This window comes from Theropithecus gelada, chromosome X (genome assembly GCF_003255815.1).
Source record: "Theropithecus gelada isolate Dixy chromosome X, Tgel_1.0, whole genome shotgun sequence".
In the NCBI taxonomy this organism is placed as follows: domain Eukaryota; kingdom Metazoa; phylum Chordata; class Mammalia; order Primates; family Cercopithecidae; genus Theropithecus; species Theropithecus gelada.
Window position 1 is genome coordinate 61,266,984 of NC_037689.1, and position 23,457 is coordinate 61,290,440.

The 23,457-nt window shown below is 37.7% G+C and overlaps 1 protein-coding gene across 1 annotated transcript in view; it reads right to left on the reverse strand.

Annotated features, from left to right (window-relative positions):
* Positions 1 to 2,565: 2,565 nt before the first annotated feature.
* Positions 2,566 to 23,457, reverse strand: part of TAC4 (tachykinin 4) — a 46,067-nt gene continuing 25,175 nt past the window's right edge. Inside the window, 3 exon segments of the mRNA XM_025371840.1 lie at positions 2,566 to 2,656; positions 2,691 to 2,825; positions 2,827 to 2,997. Of these exon segments, the coding sequence (XP_025227625.1) occupies positions 2,566 to 2,656; positions 2,691 to 2,825; positions 2,827 to 2,997 (397 nt within the window).

Genomic DNA, 23,457 nt, shown 5'->3' on the forward strand with positions numbered 1-23,457 from the left:
ACATTAAGCCATTAAATGTAAACTTCAGATTGGTTAGATTTTTAAAAATGAGACACAGCCAGTTATTTTCAATGGAGGCAAATTTCTCATAAAATAAAATTAGCCATTTTAAAATAAGTAATTCAGTATCATTAGTTATTTTAACAATGTTGTGCAATCACCTCTATCTAGTTCTAAACATTTTCGTTAACCCCCAAATAATATCACATACCCAGTAACCACTTATTCTCCATTCACTTCCCCCAGCCTTTGAAAACCATCGATCTACTTTTCTGTGAATTTGCCCATTCATAAATTATATATAAATTGGATCATACAATACATGACCTTTTGTGTCTTAACAAAACACATTTTTCAGGTTATAGCATGTATAGGTACTCTATTCCTTTTTATAGCTAAATATTTTCCATTGTATGTATATAACACCGTTTATTTGTCCATTAAGCTATTTATAGACATTTGGGTGTGTCCTGCTTTTGTCAATTGTGACTAGACCTATTAGGAATATTTGTGTGCAAGTATTTCTTTTAGTACTAGTATCCTATTCTTTTGAGTGTATTCCTTGAAGTGGAATTACTGGATTATATGCTAATTCTATGTTTAACTTTTTAAAGAACTGCTCCTATACTCTTTCTTTTGATGAATCTACCTTGGATCTCAAGTGAGCTCCCACAATGAAGTGGCCTTGTTTTCTGGGGTGACACCCGAGGTTCGTTGTCTCAGCCACAGAGATCAAGGATGTGGACACACAAAGAGTGAAGTTAAAAGGGAAATTTGCCAGGTGAAAGAAAGATAATAGCTTTCTGTTATAGAAAGGGGACCCGGAAACTGGGCGGCTGATCTGCAGTGAAATGAAGGAGGGAGTTTTTATAGTTGAGCTAGTGGGGAGATGGTGTCTGATCTACACAGGGCACGAAAAAACAGTTAGAACCAGGTTTGCCATCTGCATACCACTTGAATCTCTGGCAGCCCCCACCCCAATCTTTTATTATTCAGGTGGGTTCCCTGCCTGAGCGTCTCCATGTTGCCCATTTCTTTCTTACTATACAAGTGTTAACAAAAAAAATAAAACGGAGCTTCCATGGTGGACATGCCTGGCCCCCAGGTAGCCCTTTTCTATTGGTGTAGCTGCTGGCATTTCCGGTGCAAACTTCCAGCTTCCTTATCTATATTTGCCGCTCGATCTTTCAGGCTGCTCTTGTGAGAAATAAAATGATTTCTTAGGTTGCTTTTTGTTAGAAGGGAAGTTCTGCCAAAGCCTCTTTTGCTCTCACTATCTGTCTAAATAAATTCTTTCTATCTCCTGTATCAGAACTGTCAACATTTTCCACAGCAACTGACCAATTTTACATTCTCATAAGCAATGTAAAAGGCTTGCAATTTCTCCATATTCTTGACAATGCTAGTTATTTTTCTGATTTTTAAAAATTGCCATGTAGATGGGAGTGAAGTGGTATCTCATTGTGATTTTGATTTGCATTGTCCTAATGATTAATAATGTTTAGCATTACATTTCTAGTGTCATTTGCACATCTTTAGAGGAACATCAATTCGAGTCCATGGGCTGGTTGTATGAGATTGTTTTCCATGTTGTTGTTGTTAAAGACTTAAGAGTTGAATGGGAGTGTTTTTCATTTTGTTATTGAGTAGAAGGCATTCTTTATAAAATCTGGATACTAGATTCTTGTCAGCTATATGATTTGCAAATATTTTATCCCGTTCCATAAGTTGTCTTTCTCTTCCTTGATAATGTCCTTTAACATGAATGTCTTTTAACATGAAAACCGGTTTAATTTTAACAAACTCCAATTTATCTATTTTTTCTTTTGTTGGTTGTACTCTTGATGTCAGATCTCAGAATCTGTTGCCAAATCCAAGGTCATGAAGGTCAAGAAAACCTTTTTTCTCGTGGTGGCTCACGCCTGTAATCCTAGCACTTTGGGAGGCCGAGGTGGGCGGATCACGAGGTCAGGAGTTCAAGACCAGCCTGGCCAGCATGGTGAAACCCATCTCTACTAAAACAAAAAATTAGCCAGGCATGGTGGTGCACGCCTATAGTCCCAGCTACTTGGGAGGCTAAGGCAGGAGAATTGCTTGAACCAGGAAGGCGGAGGTTGCAGTGAGTCGAGATCGTACCACTGCAGCCTGGGCAACAGAGCAAGACTCCATCTCAAAAAAAAAAGAAAGAGAAAGGAAACCTTTTTTTTCCTTTCTTCCCCCCCCCCACTGGTCACTCATTTATTGAGCACCTACTGTGTGCTAGGCACAGGATACAGAGTGTGCGAATCTCCCCACTGCTGTGTAGTGAGATGCCAGCTCTGAGTGTGAGGGAGGGCAGAGTCAATGCAGCTTGCAACGGTGAAGATCGTGCATTTATGCAGGACTGCTGACTGACACCGAGAGTCCAGGAAGACGCCAGGTGGGTTCAGTGTGGGCCTTATGTGAAGTGCCAGTGATGAGGACAGGAGACACAGAGAAGAGAGTTGGCCTGCTGGCTTGTCAGCTGTGACATCCAGGTAGGAAGAAGCGGCACCACGTCCTCTGGGAAGTCTGCAGTGGGGGCTTTTACTCTGAACCTTGGGCCTTATCCTCTCTGCCTTCTGTGGACAAGCTTCTCTTGCCCAGGAGGCCCTGGAGCGTGTGTTCCAGCTGACAATGCTTTTTTTCTCCTTGGCTGGATCAGAGGTCTTCCTCCCACTCGCTTCCCCATCAGCCCAAAGAACTGGCTTGCCTTGCCCATCTTCACCTCCTGCAGCTGGAGCCGAATGCTGGGGCCAGCACCTTCCTCCAAGGCCACAGTTATCCAGGTCTCTGCTTCAGTGCTGTGTCTGTTCCTCTCCACCATCACCTGCCACAGTGCACACGGACAGCTCCATCAGGAGATGCAGGACGAGGCGAGGCAAGGCAACATGGTGAGCCCACACTGTCCCAGAATCCTCTGGGAGCCCCTCGCAGCCTGAAGATGCCTCCTGCAGGCTTTGGTTGGCTCTTTGGCTCCTTGATTATAGATAGAATACCCCCGTTTTCTGGTCCTTCCAGCTGTTCCTGCTTCCTTCCTTAGCTTACCTCAAGAAAACCCTTTTTTTTTTTTTTAAGAGTTTTAGAGTTTAGCTTTTATAATTAAGTCTTTGATAAAATTTTAAGCACATTTTTGTATATGTATATATACATAATTTTTTTTTTGTATAATTTTGTATAAAGCTACAACTTTTTTATTTTGTCTGTGAATATCAATTTGTCACAGCACCGTTTTCTTGAGGAAACTATTCTTTACCTATTGAATAATCTTGGCATCCTTGTTGAAAATCAACTGACCATACATATATATGATTATTCCTGCACTCTCAATCCTGTTCCATCAGTGCATATGACTGTTCTTATGCTAGGACCATACTGTTTAATTACTGTAGTTTTGTAGTAAGTTATAAAATTTGAAAATGATGGTCCTTCAATTTTGTTCCTCTACTTTGTGAGTGTTTTAATATTCAAGGCTCTTTGCAATTTCATATGAATTCAAGAATTGGGTTTTCCGTTTCTGCAGAAAGGCTCTTAGAATTTTTATGATTGCATTGAATCTATAGATTGCTTGAAGTTAGCATTGCCATTTTAACAAAAGTGAGTCTTCTAATCCAAAAACATGAGATATCTTTCCATTTATTTATGTATTCTTTAGTTTATTAATGTTTTATAGTTTTCAGTGTATGAACTGTCCACATATTTGGTTGAATTTATTCCTAAATACTTAACTTTTTTGGATACTATTGTAGATGGAATTATTTCCATTTTTTCCTTTTCAGATTGTTCATTATTAGTGTATAAAAAGACAGCTGATTTTTATGTGTTGGTTTTTACCCAGAAGCTTTGCTAAATTAATTATTAGGTCTATTAGGTTTTGGTGGATCCTATGGGATTTTCCATACATAGAATCATGTCATCTGCGAATCAGTTTTGATAGGGGTGTGAAGAAGTAAATAATATCATACAGTATGTGATCTATTCTGTCTGGTGTATTTCACTTAGCATAAATATTTTTCAAGTTATATCATGTATCACTAATTCATTCCTTTTTATGGTTGGATATTTTCATATACACCACAATTTGTTTATTCATTAACTGCCCATGGACATTTGGGGTGTTTTTAACTTTTGTCTATTTTGAATAATGCTACTATGAACATTTGTGTACAAGTAATTTTTTGAGTACCAGTATGTAAACCTTTTGAGCATATACCTAGAAGTAAAATTGCTTGGTTATATCATCTTTGGGTCATATAGAAAATAAAATATTCATAACATAGGAGTGCAGAGGATGTAAGTCTTGCATAGGATGCCACAATTGCTATAGAGGAAGAAGAGCCAGAGGGAGAAATAGAATATTAAATTCCCAGGAAATGTGTAGAAAGAAAGAAGTGAAAAAATGGATTAGAGAAATTTGTAAGGTGAGGTTTTTGTACTTCACAATTTATTCAATAGCCAGCTTTATTTACAGCAGAAAGGAAATGCCACAGTTAATTGAAATTTGTATTGTAAAGATGATTCTTAGAGACATGTTCTTGTTGTAACAAAAACTTGACCCTCTGAGGAACAATTAGGTCAAATCCTTAAATTCTGTACATATATATAGATATAGTGTTTAACATATAAAGTAATATGTTTTATTTTAATTGATGCTTCCAATTAAATCATTAAGTCTTTCCAAACAATCTTATGGCAGGCAACATGGAGTTTAAAGGCATTTAATAAAGTAGGTTTGCATTTTAAGAATTTCTATAGTAGATAGTATTTTAAAATCTGCCTACCTACTTCGACACAATTAAGTTTCAACTGTTTCAACTGTTTCAATTTTGATTCATGACAAAATTCCCAAACTAGAATCCTCTATTTTATATGCATTATTTTTTAGTTATGTCTGAATAATGATAAACAGAAAATGACCCAAGCATAGGTCATTCTAATCTACTACTCAATTTTAATCTCATCATATGTCAGTAGATTAAATTGCCATTTCTATCACTAGATTCCCATCTGCCACATTGATTACATTGGTTTTCCTTTTTAACCCTATTATTTAACATAATCAACACATCAAGTAAATGCCTGAATTATAAATCTGATTTCTTTCTGGACACCTTTCTTCCGGTCTTCACACACATCTAATCCATCAAAGTTTTGAAATTTCTACTTCCAAGAAATATCCCACTTCTCCATTTCTCTTTCTCCCCACCATCACCAGCCTAGGATAGGCCACCCTCATCTCTTGGTTGAATATTAAAATAGACTTATTTTTTTGTTTGTTTGTTTGTTTGTTTTTGTTGTTGTTGCACCCAGTTCCCTTCACCTAATTATGCTGTTCATACAGCAATGAGAATAGTCTTTTAAAAATGTAAATTAGAAAATTTCACTGTCTCGGCCGGGCGCGGTGGCTCACGCCTGTAATCCCAGCACTTTGGGAGGCCGAGGCGGGCGGATCACAAGGTCAGGAGATCGAGACTACGGTGAAACCCCGTCTCTACTAAAAATACAAAAAAATTAGCCGGGCGAGGTGGCGGGCGCCTGTAGTCCCAGCTACTCAGGAGGCTGAGGCAGGAGAATGGCGTGAACCCGGGAGGCGGAGCTTGCAGTGAGCCGAGATCGCGCCACTGCACTCCAGCCTGGGCGACAGCGTGAGACTCCGTCTCAAAAAAAAAAAAAAAAAAAAAAGAAAATTTCACTGTCTCATTCAAATCCTCCAGTGTCTTCTCCCTTTACACTTAGAATTTAATATTCAAACTCTTTATTAAAACCTGTAAAACCCTGCATGATCTGAACCTTCACTGACTCCCCCATACTTTCTGCTACTTTCTCCCTCACATGATATGCTCCAGCCACTTTATGACCCTCCACATGCTAAATTTATTACCTCTTCTGAGAGTTTTTATTTTCCTGTAATTTCTACTTGAAAGGCTTTTCCAGCTGGTCAGCACCTTGTTCAGCCAACTTATTAAGATCTTAGCTCCAAAGAAACCTCTTAAAGCCGGTCTTCCTTTACAACCTGATATAAATCGGCTGTCTAATTTCTCCCCTTTTCCATATTTTTTTTCCACAACATTCAGTTCTCTTCTATAGAAGTCTTATCACCATATATATATATACACACACACACACACATGTGTGTATATATATATATCAATCACCATCTATATATACTTTATGTTTATGAGTCACATAGACTAATCTAGCCATTTTCGGTTCCTTGTTTTGCTCTATTAAGCTATATTAACCTAGCTTTAGAGAATTTCCTCTCGGTTCAAAGTGGAGGGCTAAAGTGCTGAGCTAGTATTGGGACAATATTTAGTAACCTTATAAATAAATAAGTATATATATAGATATATATAACATATACATATATTTCTGTCTCCTCTACTAGATTTTAAGCTTCATAAAGTCATATCTTTGTATTTACTGATTACCAATCTATAATATGCACCTAGACTTGTACCTAATTTGAAAAAAAAAATAACATTTCTTCACTGTATAAATAACTTTTATTCTGTTAAGGAAAAAGAAACTGCCAGCTTATTTTCTCAACTTAATTCATTACTTCCCTCCACAAATTTTGTCCTTTCTCTTATGTACTTAATGTCTTCTACTCAACTGTTTGTTATTTTCATTTCTGTTATACGTGTGTTTTAATTATCTTTAGGAAAACAAAATGAAAACTTTACCCCATCTGTCAAGACATACCTTGATTTCTCAGCCTCTGCCTTGCCAGCTGTTTCCACCTGGACACCTACGAGCTGAAAACTTGGTCCTTAGCTGATCCAAAATGATATATACATTACATCAAAGGCTGTAGTGCTAATTCTAGTGACATGAGTAGTAATAGCTATATATTGAGTTCCCCCAAAAGTCTTGCTGCCAGACAGTCTAGAATCTGCTTCACTGAGATAGACCCTTCAGAATGTGCTTCCCTGGATTCACAGATGTATTGTGCATTTGCACGTTAGTTTCATAGAGGCCAAGGGAGATTTTCCTCTTGCTCTCTGAATGTTTGCTGAAAATCACTGACATAAGGTAGATTAATAGGAGAAAAGGCATACACCTTTGTTGTGCAGATGGGGAGCATCACAGAATGATTTCCCACTCTCCAATGGAGTTCAGGAACTTACATACTATCCTGGCAAAAAAAGGTTATGAAAGGTGGGAGAAGAGAATATCTGTTAAGGGGATCACTAGGAAGAATAATCAGATCAGGGAACAGAAAACTTGTATATTATCTTGTGAAAGGGTTTGTTAAGATGTGATTATACTCTTTGCTTTATAGAGAAGGAAAAAAAAATGTTCTCCTTGGTGGATCTGGATCTTAAGAAAAAAAAAAAATCTGAAGGTTTTGGGAGAGAGCGTATGTGGGGGAAGAAAGTCGTAGAGACGTTGAAGTTTCTTCAGAATGTCAATGTATCATATTTTGGAGTATTGATTTCTGAGCCCTAACATTTCATTCACCAGATGCGGGTTTTTTGTCTTAGTTTATATTGCTTAATTTTGACAGGTTATTCTTTATGTCTAGTTTTTATTCCAGGACTAGAATCCTGCCACATGTCTTGTTTACCTACTGGTCACCCTGCTGTTTTTGACTTACTTATACCCTATCTTCACTGGAGCTGGAGAAGTGCTCAGTAGTTCAGTCTTGGGACTGTGGACTCAGGATTTAATCCTTTTATTTTCTTAAAAAAAAAAAAAAAAAAAAAGATTCCAAAGAAGGACTGACCACTCCTTAAATCTCTTACAATTGAGATCCTTCTGTCTGAATAATCTCCTCAGGACCAACTATTTCCAAATTGTTATTGAGATTTCAGTGGGTGGAACAATCAACTTCACCACCTCGCTGTTAGTCCTGTTTTTAAGAAGCAGTCTTAAACATCAAGTTCTGCCTACCTCTGGCTTCTTGTTTGTGTAACATTTTTTAAAACTTTCTACGATTATTTCCTTTGTTTTGGCAACCTTGATCTGATCTTTATTTATTTGTTATCTGATTTCTTTCTCTTTCTCATTATTAAGACTATTCTTTGAAATGATTTCCAAATGATAAAACTAATTTTGTAGTCGTCATTAAAATTTATTTCCCTGCAGTAGTTGACTAATGATCCCTTTTTTATTGAAATATTCTTAAACTTTATAGTTTGTGACTTTTTATTATCTTGTTTCTCCTCTCATCTTTTCACCTAGGCTTATTGTTGCTTTTCTAATAACAGTTTTTTCCTGCTGCTCTTTAATATAAGACTCTGCCCTTGATTTAATTTTACTTTGCTCCTTATATCATTTTTTAATTTCATTATCCTAATTATCACTTCTATATGGAGTTTGTATACTTAGTTCAAACTTCTCTGGAACGCTTTATTTTTTTTTAGATGGAGTCTTGCTCTGTTGCCCAGGCTGGAGTGCAGTGGCACGATCTCGGCTCACTGCAAGCTCTGCCTCCTGGGTTCATGCCATTCTCCTGCCTCAGCCTCCCAAGTAGCTGGGACTACAGGGGCCCACCACCATGCCTGGCTAGTTTTTTTTTTATTTTTAGTAGAGACTGCGTTTCATCCTGTTAGCCAGGATGGTCTCGATCTCCTGACCTCGTGATCCACCCACCTTGGCCTCCCAAAGTGCTGAGATTACAGGCGTGAGCCACTGCGCCAGGCCTGGAACACTGTTTCTTATATTTCTATTTGATAGTTGGCTATTTCCATTTTGAAGTTCTATCAAGATCTCACTCTCAAAATGTCAAAACTTTTAGCCCATTGTCTAATAAATCATAACCCATTTTTTTCAGTGGTTGCCCATCGTTTTTCAGTTTTCAGTCTTCAAACTTGAAAATCACTTTTACATCCTCCTACATCACTCCCTAATCAGTATGTAATATCAGGTTTTTCATTATGTTGTTTCTCACATAAGACTCTTTCTATTCAGCTTTTTTTCTAGAAACTGAGCTTAATCTTTCAAGTCACATAAACTATATGAACATTTGCCTAATCGTATCTTCTCTTCTCAATAATAATAATTCTAGAGCAATCATCTACAAATTTGAGGTGCTTTGACACAAAGGTATTCAAGATTACTCTTTAGAATTGTTAAGTTTAGTCTAAAGCTGCCATCTTATTTTCAATTCAACCTAAAGATTTCTGTGTACACAATGAACTGTAATCTAACCAGGTTTAAAAATAGACTGCACCTATTCTTGTACCAATCATTGAGTTTTGGCCAGTCAAAGGCAACCAACTGTTCAACCCATTTTGAAATAAGCAAAACACCAAGCTATATCCAATCCAGCTGTTTCTGCACCTCACCTTGAGCTTTTGTTTTTTAATCCACAAATATTTTTCAACCATGAGATATCACTGGAGATTCTCTGAACATATTCTAGTCTGGGAGGCTGTCCAATTTATAAATTATGCTTTGCTCAATTAAACACTGATAAATTTAAGTTGTCTAAAGTGTTTCTTGATGGAAGAGAGAAGATGGCCATTAGATGCAGCTGGGAAGCTCCTCTTCTACTGAGAGAAACCAAAATCTTGGGTAAACAACTACACTTCAAACTGATCTTTTAGAGAAAACACTGAAAATTGACAAAGACACAACACAACTCCAAGGTTAAACAGGAAGCTGAGAAGTCCACATAGAGTCACCAGACCAGGCTCTTGGTTGTGAACAGGTCTTAAGGAAAGAGGTAAATGAAGGAACTCTGTGACATCACATTCCTGCTGTGAGTCTCTGGAATCCTAGCTCCAGGAGATATTGTGACCCTCATAGACATTTCAGTTGACAGAGGGAACTGCCTGAACAGTAGGCAGAGGCAGAGAATAAACTTGCACAGAACCAAAATGTTATATGGCACACAAGGCAACTGCAGCAAAACGTGACTATAAGTGTCCATCCCCAAAGGTTCTCCATCTTGCTTTGAATGGGTGTAGCTCCTCCTGAGTTTTGGCTGGGAGAGAGGAAGGCTGCCTTCCCTGCGGCACCAAGGTGCGACTGATCTGCATGTCCCCTTTTCCACCGGCCCATCACAAAGCAAGCTGCCTTTCAGCTCCCACAAGAGAATGCACACAGCACAGCCTCCACTATTCTGTCTGATTGTTTTGCCAGCAGTTGGAGAGCAGTTCAACAGCCTGGTACAGCCAGTGTTTGGCCCCAAGAGGCCAGAGGACAAAGCCACAGGACAAGTTTCAACTTCCTAGGGTTTGAGGACACCCACCACAGTTACTGAGCTGAGATTTTTGGCTGGAGTTCAAGTGTGGGGGGGAACCCCAAGTCTTAGAACACAGAGAAGAGTGAGGTGTGGATTCATGTGCTGGTGTAGGAGCTAAATGTCCCTCCCTCTGCAAGATCAGTCAGGGAAAGGTGGAGCCTGTTGGCCAGCCACAGTTTCTGCCTGAGTGAGCCCCATGGCCCTGATCACCTGGAACATGCCAGCAATCTGAGTGCAGAAGGTTTGAGACAAAGCTAGCTGATCAGGCTAGATATTGGGATCCCTTTGCCCAAGGACCCTCCACCCTTGATCCACTATATCACCAGATCACCTGCCGGTATACCCCACAACCTGCTCTGTCTTTGCTAAGCTCAGAAAACCAGTGGGTCCCTGAGAAGTTGCAGGAATCCTGGTGACCTAAACTTTGGCTCTGGCCACCCTTAAGGGAGGAGGAGTGCAGGCTCCCAGGGCTCCCCTTGGAGCTAAGAGAAAATGAGCACAGCACCAGTGATTAAAAGGGGTTCTCCCAATAAAGTCTTTTATTATTCTTTAATATTTACTAGTACTTTGGGAGATTTCCTTAACTTTATTGTCAAAATCTGCCATTACAGTTTTTATTTTAGCAACTATCTTTTTCATTTACAAGAGTTTTTTGTGTTCTTCATTGGTTCTTTTATCATCTTGTTTTTGACTTTTAGGTGCTCTGAAAATAATTGTTAGACGATTTTTTTATTTTAATCTTTTTATTTCAACAGGTTTTTTGGGAACAGGTGCTGTTTGGTTTCATGAATAAGTTCTTTAGTGTTGATTTCTGAGATTTTGGTGCACCCATCACCCAAGTAGTGTACACTGTACCCAGTGTGTAGTCTTTTATCCGTTGTCAGCCCCAGTCCTTTTCCTGAGTCCCCAAAGCCCAATGTATCATTATTATGCCTTTGAAGAGTCACTCAAAGCTTTCTGCATTGTCTAAGTTTGTCCAAAGGCATCAGAGACACAAATGCCTAGAGGACTCAGAAAATTTATTTTCTTTCGCATACATATGTGCTTTCTTTCATGGCCTCTTAAACATATTAATTAGATTAGATCAAGACGGCAAAGGGCTGTAGAAGTAAAGAATCTAGAGGAAAGAGAGACTCAAGAAAAGCCTTTGATACCAGGAAGAACTGGGGGAGTGTTTTTAATATGTAGATTGCAAATTGCAAAATTGAAATGGCACAATTGAAAATCAGTCTATTAATTCCAGAGAAACTAAAATGCAGTAAAACAAAACAAATGTAATCACAGTCACTAATTGGTGCTACAACTAGCAATGTATACATACTAACAATGTAAACACTAATTACTCATTTAAATAAAGGAGCACTTTTTACAAAAAGAACTGAAATAATTTAAGGAGAAGCAGTATTTAAAAAGATAATGGCTGAAAAATTTTCTAGAACTGATAAAAATAGGACTACAGGTCTAGAAACCACAGCACGCCCAAGCATTTGGAAAGAAAGGGTATCTGAAAAAAAACCAATAATTGTAATGACAACTTCTTTAAAGCATTAAGAGCTAGAATACAGTGAAATCATATCAAAGTCCTGAGAGAAAGTAACTCAATATAAATTACTGTACTGTTTTAAATTTTTAGTAATTGTGCCAAATTATTTTTTTCTCCCTATATCCCTGTAACGATGTCCTTGTACACTCCCCTTCCATATTGACTTTGGGGTTGGTTCTGTGATTTGATTTGACAGTTAGACTTTATCAAATCTGAGGCTTAAAAAGCACTTGATCATTGGGGCTTAGCCTCTTACTGTTGGAATCTCTACCTCTATCATGTGAAAAAGTCTGGGAGAGCTTACTAAAAGATAAAAACATATGGAGCAGAAGCAATCTCAAGTGAGATCTTCCTAGATCAGTTGTGGTAGACAGAATAATTCCCTCCCTAAACCATCCACATCTTAATCCCTGGAATATATAAATATGTTGCCTTACATAGCAAAAGAGATTTTAAATATATAAGTGATTAAATTAAGGGCCTTAGGATGAGGCCATTGTCCTGCAATATCCCAGTGGTCCTAATGTCATCAAAAATATCCTTAAAAGACTCAAATAAAAAGATGTGACAACAGAAACACACACAGAGAGAAAATGGGACAAGGATGCTAATATTGTTGGTTGTGAAGATGGAGGAAAGACCCAGAAGCCAAGGAATGTAAGTAATCCCTAGAAGCTAGAAGATTCTTCCCTGGAGTCCCGAGAAATAGCACATCTCCACCAGCATATTGATTTTAGCCCAGTAAGATTCATTTTGAACTTCTGAGCACCAGAGCTATAAGATAAAAATTTGGGTTGCTTTATGTTTTTACTTTTTAAAAAATTTATACATCATAACTGTACATATTTTTGTGGTTTATTTTTTATTTTTTAAAAATTATACATCATAGCTGTACATATTTTTGTGGTACATGTGGTAATTTGATATATGTATACAATACATAATAATTAAATCAGGGTAAGTGAGAGATTCATCACCTCAAATATTTACCTTTTGTTTGTGTCAGGAACATTACAATTCTTCTCTTCTCGCTATTTTGAAATATACACGAAATTATTGTTAACTATAATTTTCTATTGTACTATCCAGCATTAAGACTTACTCCTAACTGTATTTTTGTACCCATTTAACCAACTTCTCTTTATCACTTTCCTTTTCTTCACAGCCTCTGATAACCACCATTTACTCTCTGTCTTTATTAGATCCACTTTCCTAGTTTCTGCTTATGAATGAGAATATGCAATATTTGTCTTTCTGTGCCTGACTTATTTTACTTAACATAATGTCTTCATGTTCCATCCATGTTGCTGAAAATGACAGGACTTTATGGTTTAACAAAATTCATTGTGTGTGCATATATATATAAAACAATTTCCTTATCCATTCATTCATTGATGGGCACAGGTTGATTTCAGATCTTGGCTACTGTGAATAGTGCTGCAAGAAACATGAAAGTAAAGCTATCTCTTTGATATACTTATTTTCTTTCCTTTGGATATATAATGCTTCACAGTGAGTTTCACATGGTAGTTCTATTTTTAACTTTTTGAGGAACCTCAGTACTCTTTTCCATAGTGGCGGTTCTACTTTATATTCCCACCAAAAGTGTAGCAGCATTCTCTTTTCTTCACATCTTCACCAGCATTTGTAATTTTATTTTTATTTTTATTTTTATTTTTTATTTTTATGATTTCCATTCTAGCTAAGGTGAGATATTTCATTGTGGTTTTGACTTGCATTTTCCTGATGACTAGTATTGAGTATTTTTTCATATAGCTCAGCCATTTGCATGTCTTTTTTGAGAAACATGTATTAATGTATTTTGTTTACTTTTTTTTTTTTTTTTTTTTTTGAGAAGGAGTTTCGCTCTGTCACCAGGCTGGAGTGCAGCGGCATAATTTTGGCTCACTGCAATGTCCACCTCCTGGGTTCAAGCGATTCTCCTGCCTCAGCCTCCGAGTAGCTGGGACTAGAGGCACACAGCCCCACGCCTGGCTAATTTTTGTATTTTCAGTAGAGACAGGGTTTCACTATGTTGGCCAGGATGATCTCCATCTCTTGACCTCGTGATCCGCCTGCCTTGGCCTCCCAAAGTGCTGGGATTACAGGAGTGAGCCACTGCACCTGGCCTTTGTTTACTTTTTAAAGGGATTATTATTTTTGCTATTGAGTCTGAGTTCCTTATATATTCTGGTTATTAATGTCTTGTTGGATAGTTTGTTAACATGTAATTCCATTTTGCAGGTGGTCTCTTCACCGTGTTAATTGTTTTTTGTGTTTTGTTTTGCACATGTGTGTGTGCGCGTTTGTGTGTGTGTGTTTTTCTGAGTGAAAGCTTTTTATTTTGAGGTAATTACAATTGTCTTTTTTGCTTTTGTTTTCTGTTCTTTTGAGATTTTACCCCAAAAATATTAGTTTCAATTTTTTACGCCTAGCATAAGTCTTCAGTCCATTTTGAGTTTGTTAGTTTTATATGTCAAAAGATGGGGATCTAGTTTTATTCTTTTGAAAGAGATATTCAGTTTTCCCAGCATCATTTTATTAAAAAGACTATTCTTTCTTCAATGTATGTTCTTGGTGTGATGCTGAAAATGAGTTGGCTGTAAGTTTATGGATTTATTTATGTGTTATCTATTCTGTTCCATTGCTCTATGTCCAGTTTGTATGCATGGTGTTTTGGTTATGACAATGTTGTAATACAATTTGAAATCAGGCAGTGCAATACCTCCAGCATTGTTCCAGCATTGTTTATTTTGTGCAGGTTCTTTTGTTTGCTTGTTTGTTTGTTTGTTTTTTTAGCAATTAGGGGTATTTTGTGGTAAAATTTGGGTTTTTTTATCTTTTGTTTTAATTTTGTGGGTACGTAGTAGGTGTATATATTTATAGGTACTTGAGATGGTTTGATGCAAGCATGCAATATTAAATAATCACATCATGGAGAACGATGTATCAATCAATTCATTTTCCCTTTTTTAAAAAGGAATTTACATTTTGTGTTACAAATAAACCAGTTACCTTCTTTTAGTTATTTTAAGATGAAAAATATTATCAACTATAGTCACCCAGTTGTGCTATAAAATACTAGACCTTTTTTCTACTTTAATTTTTTTTGTGCCCATAAACCTTCCCCACCTTTCCCCAACTCCTCAGTACACTTCCCCATCTCTAGTAACCATCCTTTTACTCTCTATGTCCATGAGTTCAATTGTTTTGACTTTTAGATCTTACAAATAAGTGACAACTTGTGATATTTGTTTTTCTGTACCTGGCTTATTTCACTTAACATAATGATCTCCATTTCTATCCATGTTGTAAGTGATGGGATCTCATTATCTTTTATGGCTGAATAGTATTCCACTGTGTATATGCACCACATTTTCTTTATCTATTCATTTGTTGATGGACACTTAGGTTGCTTCCAAATCTTAGCTACTGTGAACAGTGCTGCAACAAACATGAGAGTGCAGATATCCCTTAAACACACTGATTTCCTATCTTTTGGGTATATAACCAGCAGTGGGATTGCTGGATTGTATGGTAGCTCTAGTTTTAGTTTTTTGAGGGATCTCTCCACTGTTATTCATAGTGGTTGTACTAATATCCATTCTCAATAGCAGTTTACAAGAGTTCCCTTTTTTCCACATCCTCACTAGCATTTGCTATTGCTTGTTTTTTTTATTTTTTTATTTTTTGTTATTGTTGTTGACATAAGCTATTTTAACTGAGATAAGAGATTTGGATTTCGCTAATGATCAGTGATGTTGGGCACCCTTTCCTATGCCTATTTGTCATTTGTATGTTTTCTTTTGAGAAATATCTATTCATATCCTTTGCCCAGTTTTTAATCGAACTATTTTATATATATATATATATATATATATATTTTTTTTTTTTTTTTTCCTGTAGAGTTCTTTGAACTTCTTATATATTTTGGTTATTAATCCCTTGTCAGATGAGTAATTTGCAAATATTTTCTCACACTCTGTGGGTTGTCTCTTCTTTTCATGATTGTGTCCTTTGCTGTGCAGAAGCTTTTTAACTTGATGTGATGCCATTTGTCCATGTTTGCTTTGGTTACCTGTTCATGTGGGGTATTGCTCAAGAAATACTTGCCCTGACCAATGTCTTGGAAATTTTTCCCGAAGTTTTCTTTTACTAGTTACATAGTTTGAGATCTTAGATTTAAGTCTTTAATCCATTTTGATTTGATTTTTGTATATGGTGAGAGACAGTGTTCTAGTTTTATTCTTATGTATGTGGATATCTAGTTTTCCCAGCACCATTGATGTAAAAGACTGTCTTTTCCCCAGTGTATGTTCCTGGCACCTTTGTTGAAAACTAGTTCACTGTAGGTGTGTGGATTGTTTCTGGGTTCTCTATCTATTTCATTCTTCTATGTGTCTGTTTTTATGTGAGTACCATGCTGCTTTGGTTGCTATAGCTCTGTAGTATAATTTAAAAATAGGTAATTTGATTCCTCCAGTTTTGTTCCTTTTACTCATGATTGTTTTGGCTATTCTGGGTCTTTTGTAGCTCTATATAAATGTTATAATTTTAAAAATATTTTTGTGAAAAATGTCATTGGGATGTCAATAGGGATTGCATTGAATCTGTAGATTGCTTTTTGGTAATATGGACATTTTAATAGTATTAATTATTTTAATTCAGGAATGTAGAATATTTTTTTCAATTTCTTTTATCAATATTTCGTAACTTTCATTATATCTATCTTACACTTCTTTGGTTAAGTTCATTTCTAGGTATTTGAATTTATGTGTGGCTATTGTAAATGAGATTACTTTTTATTTCTTTTTCAGATTGTTCACTGTTGGCATATAGAAATACTACTGATTTTTGTACATTGATTTTGTTTCTTACAAATTTAGTGAACATATCAGTTGTAATCATTTTCTTCTGTAGTCTTTAGGATTTTCCAAATATAAGGTCATATCATCTGCAAACAAGGTACATTTGACTTCTTCCTTTCCAGTTTGGATGCTTTTTATTTTTTTCCCTTGTCTGAATACTAGGACTTCAGTATTATGTTGAATGACACTGGCAAAAGTGGCCATGCTTCTCATGTTCCAGATCTTAGAGGAAAGACTCAGTTTTTCCTCATTCATTATGACACTAGCTGTGGGTCTGTCATATATGGCTTATATTATGTTGAGGTGTATTCCTTTAATAATCAGTTTTTGAAGGTTTTTTTTTTTAATCATAAAGGGATGTTGAATTTTATCAAATGCTTTTTCAGCATATATTGAAAGGATCATATGGTTTTATCCTTCATTATGTTGACATGATGTATCACATTGATTGACTTGCATATGTTGAGTCATTCTTGCATCCCAGGGATAAATCCCACTTGGTCATGATGAATGATCTTTCCAAAGTATTGTTGAATTTGATTTGCTAGTATTTTTTTAAGGACTTTTGCATCAGTATTCATCAGAGTTATTGGTCTGTAGTTTTCTTTTTTGAATGTGTCTTTCTCTGGTTTTGGGCAATACTGACCTCCTATAATGAGTTGAGAAGTATTTCCTCCTCTATTTTCTGGAATAGTTTGAATGGGATTGGTATTAGTTCTTATTTAAATGTTTGGTAGAATACAGCAGTGAAACCATAGGGTCCCAGCCTTTTCTTTACTGGAAGACTTTTTATTATGGCTTTGATCTTGTTGCTTCTTATTAGTCTGTTCAGGTTTTGGATATCTTCTTATTTCAATGGTGGCGTGTGTCTAGGAGTTTATCCATTTCAAGATTTTCCAATCTATAGATATATAATTGCTCATAGGAGACGCTAATGCTCTTTTTAATTACTGTAATATCAGTTGTAATGTCTACTGTTATATGTCTGAGTTTATTTATTTGGATCATCTCTCTTTTATTCTTAATCTGATTAAAAGTTTGTCAATTTTGTTTTATAATAAACAATTTTTATGTTTCACGTTTCATTATCTCTTGTATTGTTTTCTTCATGTCAGTTTTCTTTATTTCTGTTCTGATTTTTATGTTTTCTTCAACTAATTTTGGGTTTCGTTTGCTGTTGATTTTCCAGTTCTTTAAGATACATCATTAGATTGTTTCTTTGAAGTTTTTCCTCTTTCTTGATGTAGGCACTTATAGCTATTCAATGCCCTTTTATTGCATTCACCGTTTCCCATACGTTTTTATATGCTTTTTTCCATTATCATTTGTTTTAACATTTTTTTCAGTTTTTTTCTTAATATTTTATTGACCCACTTGTCATTCAGAAGCATATTGTTTAATTTTTATGTATTTGTATAGTTTCAAAAATTCCTCTTGTTTTTAATTTCTAGTTTTATTTTACTGTGGTAAGAGAAGGTGGCTGAAGCAATTTTCAAAGTGACCAAAAACCATAAAATTCTAAGGATGACATATAAGAAAAAGATGTACAAGACAGCTACACTAACATTTTAAACACAATGCAGAGAGAAATTTAAAAGTCATACATAAATGAGAAAATATACTTTGTTCAAGGAATGGAAAATTCAGTATTTTTCTCAAATTAGCAAATAGATTCAATATGATACCAATCAAAATTCTAAGACTTTTTATTGAAAATTGAAAAATGGATTCTTAACCTAATATTGAAATTCAAAGCGCCAGAAATAGCTAAGTAATTCTAGAGACAGAAAGAGAAGAAGGAAGGGGAGGAGGAGGAGGAGGAGAAAAGCAACAGCAAACACGCACACACAAAAAACAACATCCAAAATTGGCAAACCTATACTATGATATATTAAGACTAGTTATGTCCGGGCACAGTGGCTCACGCCTGTAACCCAGCTACTCGGGAGGCTGAGGCAGGAGAATTCCTTGAAACTGGAAGGTGGAAGTTGCAGTGACCCAAGATTGCCCCGCTGCACTGCAGCCTGGGCGAAAGGGCAAAACTCCGACTCGTGGGGTGTAGGTGGGAGGGTCCGGGAAGGAGTAGTTATAAAACTGAAGCATATAGCATTGTAACAAGGACAAATAGACCAATAGTAAATTGTCAAGTCCAGAAACAATTCCACATATTATGGATATTTAAATCTATGACAAATGTATTACTATGGAACCATAGGGAAAAGATGATCTCTTTGGAGCATGACTTCAGCAAGATGTTGGGCTAGGAAGCTCCAGGCCCTAACTTTCCCATGGAAGCATCAAGAGAACAATATGTAGGCCAAAATAGTTTTTTAAGAATGCCAGAAACCAGTTGATATAGTATAGATATTTTTCCCCACCCAAATCTCATGTCAAAGTGTAATTTCCAATGTTGAGAGTCTGGCCTGGTGGGAGGTGTTTTGGTCATGGGGGTGAATCTCTCATGGCTTGGTGCTGTCCTGACAATAGTCAGTGAGTTCTCATGAGCTCTAGTTGTTTAAAAGTGTGTGGTACCACCCCCCTCTCTCTCTTGCTTTTACTCTTTCATGTAATATGCTGGGTCCCACTTTGGCTTCTGCCATGATCATAAGCTTCCTAAGCCTCACTAGAAGTTGAGCACATCCCCAGTGCTATGTTTCCTTTATAAGTCTGCAGAGCTGTGAGCTAATTAAACCTTTTATCTTTTTTTTTTTTTTGAGACCGAGTCTTGCTTTGCAGCCCATGCTGGAGTGCAGTGGCACGATCTTGGTTCACTGCAAGCTCTGCCTCCTGGGTTCATGCCATTCTCCTGCCTCAACCTCCCGAGTAGCTGGGACTACAGGCACCCGCCACCATGCCCAGCTAATTTTTTTATTTTTATTTTTAGTAGAGACGGGGTTTCACCGTGTTAGTCGGGATGGTCTCCATCTCCTGACCTCGTGATCTGCTCTCCTCGGCCTCCCAAAGTGCTGAGATTACAAGCGTGAGCCACCGCACCCAGCCCCTTTTATCTTTATAAATTACCCGGTGCCAGAGACCAGCTCCCTCGGGGAGACCCTAACCTAGCGGCTCTAGAGGAATTAAAGACATACACACAGAAATATAGAGGAGTGAAGTGGGAAATCAGGCATCTCACAGCCTTCAGAGCTGAGAGACTCCAACAGACATTTACCCACATATTTACTAACAGCAAACCTGTCATTAGCATTGTTTCTATAGATAGTAAATTAACTAAAAGTATCCCTTATGGGAAACGAAGGGATGGGCCGAATTAAAGGAATAGGTTGGGCTGGTTAACTGCAGCAGGAGCATGTCCTTGAGGCACAGAGAGCTCATGCTATTGTTTGTGGCTTAAGAATGCCTTTTTAAGAAAATGTGGCACATATACACCATGGAATACTATGCAGCCATAAAAAAGGATGAGTTTGCGTCCTTTGTAGGGACATGGATGCAGCTGGAAACCATCATTCTTAGCAAACTATCACAAGAACAGAAAACCAAACACCGCATGTTCTCACTCATAGGTGGGAACTGAACAATGAGATCACTTGGACTCAGGAAGGGGGGAACATCACACACCCGGGCCTATCATGGGGAGGGGGGAGGGGGGAGGGATTGCATTGGGAGTTATACCTGATGTAAATGACGAGTTGATGGGTGCAGCAGACCAACATGGCACAAGTATACATATGTAACAAACCTGCACGTTATGCACATGTACCCTACAACTTAAAGTATAATAATAATAAATAAATTAAAAAAAAAAAAAAAAAAGAATGCCTTTAAGTGGTTTTTCCGCCCTGGGTCGTCCAGGTGTTCCTTGCCCTCATTCCGGTAAACCTACAACCTACAACCTTCCAGCGTGGGTTTTATGGCCATCATGAACATGTCACAGTGCTGCAGAGATTTTGTGTATGGCCAGTTTTGGGGCTAGTTTATGTCCAGATTTTGGGCGGCTTGTTCCCAACAACCCAGTCTCAGATATTTCTTTGTAGCAATGCAAGAATGGTCTAACACAGAAAATAGATACCAAGGAGTGGAGTATTGCTATAAAGATATCTGAAAGTATGGATGTAACTTTGGAACTGGGTAGCAGGCAGAGGTTGAAAGAGTTTGGAAGGCTCAGAAGAAGACAGAAAGATGAAAGAAAATTTGAAAGTTCTTAGAGACTGGTTAAATTGTTGTGAGCAAAACCCTGATAGTGATGTGAGGGAAGCAGGAGCCTAGGAGAACCAGAGTGACACCATTTTAAAATCAACTTCATCTTAAAACTAGCAAGTCACATTTCTTGTCAGTCATGACCCGTGGTCTTTGAATATTTATGGTTGAGGATACAGCCTAAAGATACCTACAAGGACACACTCCTACAGCAGGAGAAACTCCAGAGGTCCCAATACTCGTAATAATATATGTTTTCAAGATAACTATAGTTGTGCTTTGTTGTACTTGCATGCTAAATTGTCGAGGATAGTTTTCTTTAAATCAGTACAATAATAAATTTTGTCATGCTGTCAGTCCACCTGCACATAGGCATACCTTTGCTTAGCTTTTACATAAGCAAGACCATATATATATATATATGTATATAAATACATATATGTATATATATAGAGATATATGTTTTTATATATACATATATATATATGTATATATAAAAACTTAAAGAGGGTGCATTTCTCCACTTATTTTCTGAGGATGCCCTCTACTCTGTAATGGAGTAACTTAATAAACTATCTCTTCTCACTATGCTTTGAGATTCACCTTGCATTTACTCTGGCATGAGATCCAAGTATCTTCTCTTGGGGTCTGGGTCAAGACCTTTTTTTCAATAACAATGATATGGACAGTGAAGTCCAGACTGATGAGGTCTCCAGTGAAAATTAGAAACTTTTTGGGAACTGGAACAAAGGTCGCTTGTGTAATGCCTTAACAAAGAACTTGGCTGCATCGTGTTTATGTCCTAGTATTTTGCAGAAGTTTGTACTTAAGAGGGATAACTGGCCGGGCACAGTGGCTCACACCTGTAATCCCTGCATTTTGGGAGGCCAAGGAGGGCAGATCATGAGGTCAGGAGTTTGAGACCAGCCTGACCAACATGATGAAACCTCATCTCTACTAAAAATACAAAATTAGCCGGGCGTGGTGGCACACACCTGTAATCCCAGCTACTCAGGAAGCTGAGGCAGGAGAATTGCTTGAACCCTGGAGGCGCAGGTTGCAGAGAGCAGAGATCATGCCAATGACTCCAGCCTGGGTGACAGAGTGAGACTCCATCTCAAAAAAAAAGAAAATAAGAGTGATAATTTAGACCGAGTATGGTGGCTCAGGCCTGTAATCCCAGCACTTTGGGAGTCCAAGGCAGATTATCACCTGAGGTTAGGAGTTCAAGACCAGCCTAGCCACCATGGAGAAATCCTGTCTCTACTAAAAAAAAAAAATACAAAAATTAGCTGGGCTTGGTGGTGCACACCTGTAATCCTGGCTACTCAGGAGGGTGAGGCAGGAGAATCACTTGAATGTGGGAGTCAGAGGTTGCAGTGAGCTGAGATCATGCCACTGCATTGCAACCTGGGTGACAGACCGAGACTCTATCTCAAAAAAAAGGACTGATAATTTAGAGTATCTGGTGGAAGAAATTTGGCGGAAAAAATTTATAAGCTACACAGCATCTTAAGAATTAGCCTGGCTTCTTCTAAGAGCCTCTGATCAGATATGAATGCAGAGAAATGACCTACAATTGGAACTTATATTTAAATGGGAAACAGAGCATTAAAGTTTGGAAAATTTGCAGCCTAGCCATGTGGCAAAGAAAGAAAAACCTTTTATAGAGGAAGAATCCAAACATGCTGTGGAGAAATCATTTGTTAGAAAGATTGGCATGACTAAAAAAATAGCCAGGTGCTGGTAGCCAAGACAGTGAAAAAAAAAAGGGCCTCCAAGGCATTTCTGAGATCTTCCAGGTAGCCCCTCCCACTATAGGCCCAGAGGCCCAGAAGGATTGAATGTCTTGGGGGGCAGGCCTAGGGTGCCACTGCTTTGTCCCATCCCAGGGACATGATGCTCCTTGCATCATGCAAGGATGCTCCTGGCATCATGGATGCTCTTGCTGTAGCCTCGGCTCAAAGGGCTCCAGGCATATTTCATGGCACAGCTCTGGAGCGTGCAAGCTGGAAGTGTTTTAGTGGCTTCCACATCGTGTTAAGCCTTCAGGTGTGCAGAGTGCAAGAATGAAGGAGGCTTGGCAACCTTTTCTTAGATTTCAAAAGATGTATGGAAAAGGCTGGTAGGCAGAAGCCTGCTGCAGGGGTGGAATCCCCACAGAGATAATCTACTAGGGCAGTGCCACTAAGGCAGAACACAATCAACAGTAGGAAAAGACAACACACCTAATAAGACATAACATCTACAAGTTATATATCTGGTAAGATGTTAATATACAGAATATATGGAGAACACTTACAATGCAACAACAATAAGGAAATCCAGAAAATAGACTAATTAAGATATATGCAGGCCAGGCCCACTGGCTCACGCCTATAATCCTAGAACTTTGGGAGTCCGAGGCGGGCGGATTGCCTGAGCTCAGGAGTTCGAGACCAGCCTGGGCAACACGGTGAAACCTCGTCTCTACTAAAATATAAAAAATTAGCTGGGCATGGTGGCGTGCGCCTATAGTCCCAGCTGCTCGGGAGGCTGAGGGAAGAGAATTGCTTGAACCCGGGAGGTGGAGGTTGCAGTGAGCCAAGATTGCCTGGGTGACAGAGGAAGACTGCATCTCAAAAAAAAAAAAAAAAAAAAAAAAGGATATATGCAAAGCAGTTGAGTATATAGAAATT